Here is a 2,359-nt window from a genome sequence, read left to right as displayed (position 1 = left end):
TTCGGTCTGTGACAGATATGTTCAATTACATGCTATGAACTTCACGACAGGGTAGCCTACTTCGTAAAACTTTTACTCAGCTATGAAAGCTACCAGTAAGGATCCGCATTTCCCTACGAAAATATGGCATGAGGGATATGGGTGATTTCTTTATTGCAAATGAGGGTACCAGTCGTCTGAAAAGTACACATTACAGTTATATTAGCACTCGTTTAGGGATCAGAGGGATTCAAGCACCGAATGTTTACAGTTGTTGTCATGAACTTTGAGATGACGTTTATTCAGTGTTATGCGGCATTTAACACAGATGTTGAATGAAGGTCATAAAGCCATTGCAAAACCAACATAATTATGCGTTCGTTTTCTTAATATTTAACTTTTATTTTCATATATTGTCATGATTTCGGATGCGTTAGGGAGGCAGTCTCACGCCTCGTATCGCAGGCAACACGGTTGAACATTGCCAAATGGATGATGGTTGACCAATCAGAGCGCTGCGTGCCGAAAGATTACCTTATATGGAAAGAGCCAGTCACCCCACCGGGTATAAAAACTCCTTGTTAGAGCCGATTCATATGTCAGTGTGCTCTTCCTCTTACACGGGGTATCTACTTAATTTTCAGCTCTCCTAATCCCAAAAACTCACAGGTAGGCCCATTTCGCCAGTCTTTGAATATTAATGCTCTTTGGCTTGATTTTGTTATGACCGTGAATTTATGTTGTCTCTGCATTGGTCGTCCTTTTTGTCAGCAAACTTGAATTGATTAGGTAACGTCAGCGCTGATACGATTTTTTTTCGTTAACGTTAATTTCCGATAGGTCCTTTTAAATATATTTGGCCTAACATTCAGAATGCGTTTAGTCTCAGTTATTTTGAAAGGCAAACGTAACGTTGGTTGTGTCACTATTCCGCCTTGTGGAGTTGATTTATCAAAGATTACGTTAGCTTGCTAGCTCATATTTGAATAGCTCCAATGCTAAACCGTTAGCGGCTGCCAGGCTACCTAACGATGGCCCAGACTTGCTTATTTTCGAATAACGAAGCCAAATTTCCAAACGGTGTTCCCGTTGGATGTAAGATCTTACCGCTCAGTCGCTCTCGGAAGAGCAAGGCCGTCGTTTGCTGTAAAGTGCATTTCCGCTCAGCTAACGCTACCATTTTGTAGTAGTAAGTTAACGTTAACATGAATAGCTTAGGTTATCGAGTCGTCTGGAGGGTTTGTAAGGAGTCTGTTGAGTAAACGCTTAAAGTATTCACTAATTCAATAGTTTCGAATGCGGATGAGCGCCATTGAAATGGTGGGTGTGACCCGGCTCACGTTAACGCTGTTGCAGTCGTTTCAATGTTCGCTCACACCCGACCCAGCGTTTTCAGCCTTTAAACCAGGCCTGCCCCGGGTGTTAACAGGTTTAGTCTTTGGCAAAAATGAATTGACTACTCTCTGCAGTTGAGCTGCATCCGTGGATGGGTGGGGTTGGGCTTAACATAACCCGAGCAGTTCGAGTCCTATTGTATGACTTGTCGGTGTGTATCGCTTACTTGCATTGGCAATCTTTGGTTTTGGTGTTTTAAAACGAACACTCGAATGTAAAACGATGTATATATTTCCTCCATCTAGCTAGTGTGACACCGATATTTGTTGTGTGACCGGCGACTTGGGCGTGTAAGGCCGCGGCGATGACTGGTGTGTCGGTCAGCTAGCTTAAGGGAGTGGTCGGACCGTTGGCCAAGGCCCCGGCGCCTGGCTGCGATCAAACTATCTCCTAATATGGCAATACTCGCTCAGAAGCGGGACTTCCTTTGTTTCAAATCCGCTCGTTTTCAGGTCTGCGCCTGCGCACCATCTAGTGGTCGCCCAATGGCGTTGCCTCTCTGTTAGACCGGAAATATCGAGACGGCTGTAGAAGAAATGTGCTTTAATCCGTATATCAAAGTGGATGTTTGGTTTTTAAAAGGCTACCTTTTTTTTTTAACGTTTATTTACAGCCATGGAAGACGAAATCGCAGCCCTGGTCGTTGACAACGGCTCTGGAATGTGCAAAGCTGGCTTTGCCGGAGACGATGCCCCAAGGGCAGTTTTCCCCTCCATCGTCGGCAGGCCCAGACATCAGGTAAGATTACAACTACTACTACTACTACTACTACTACTACTACTACTACTTCATTTGATTTTTAATGCACTTTTCATTCAAAACAATCTCAGAGTGCCTATTTATTAGAAATCAACTATAATAATAAGATTAAGTAGGATAACTGCAAAGGAATGTGAATTGCAATCCAGAACCACATTTAGGATGTAGTTAAGTATATCTTAACAGAAATGCTTGTTATTATGTTAAACTTGAAGCCGTATTCATT

The 2,359-nt window shown here is 43.0% G+C and overlaps 1 protein-coding gene across 1 annotated transcript in view; it reads left to right on the top strand.

Annotated features, from left to right (window-relative positions):
* Positions 1–492: 492 nt before the first annotated feature.
* LOC308382526 (actin, cytoplasmic 1-like) overlaps positions 493–2,359 on the top strand; it is a 5,028-nt gene continuing 3,161 nt past the window's right edge. Inside the window, 2 exon segments of the mRNA XM_080860930.1 lie at positions 493–648; positions 1,988–2,112. Of these exon segments, the coding sequence (XP_080717056.1) occupies positions 1,990–2,112 (123 nt within the window). The 5' untranslated portion in view covers positions 493–648; positions 1,988–1,989.

The sequence above is a fragment of the Sprattus sprattus genome (assembly GCF_963457725.1).
Source record: "Sprattus sprattus genome assembly, contig: scaffold_74, whole genome shotgun sequence".
NCBI lineage: Eukaryota > Metazoa > Chordata > Actinopteri > Clupeiformes > Clupeidae > Sprattus > Sprattus sprattus.
The sequence above is the reverse complement of the archived record's forward strand: the minus strand, read 5'-3'. Positions and strand labels throughout refer to the sequence as shown.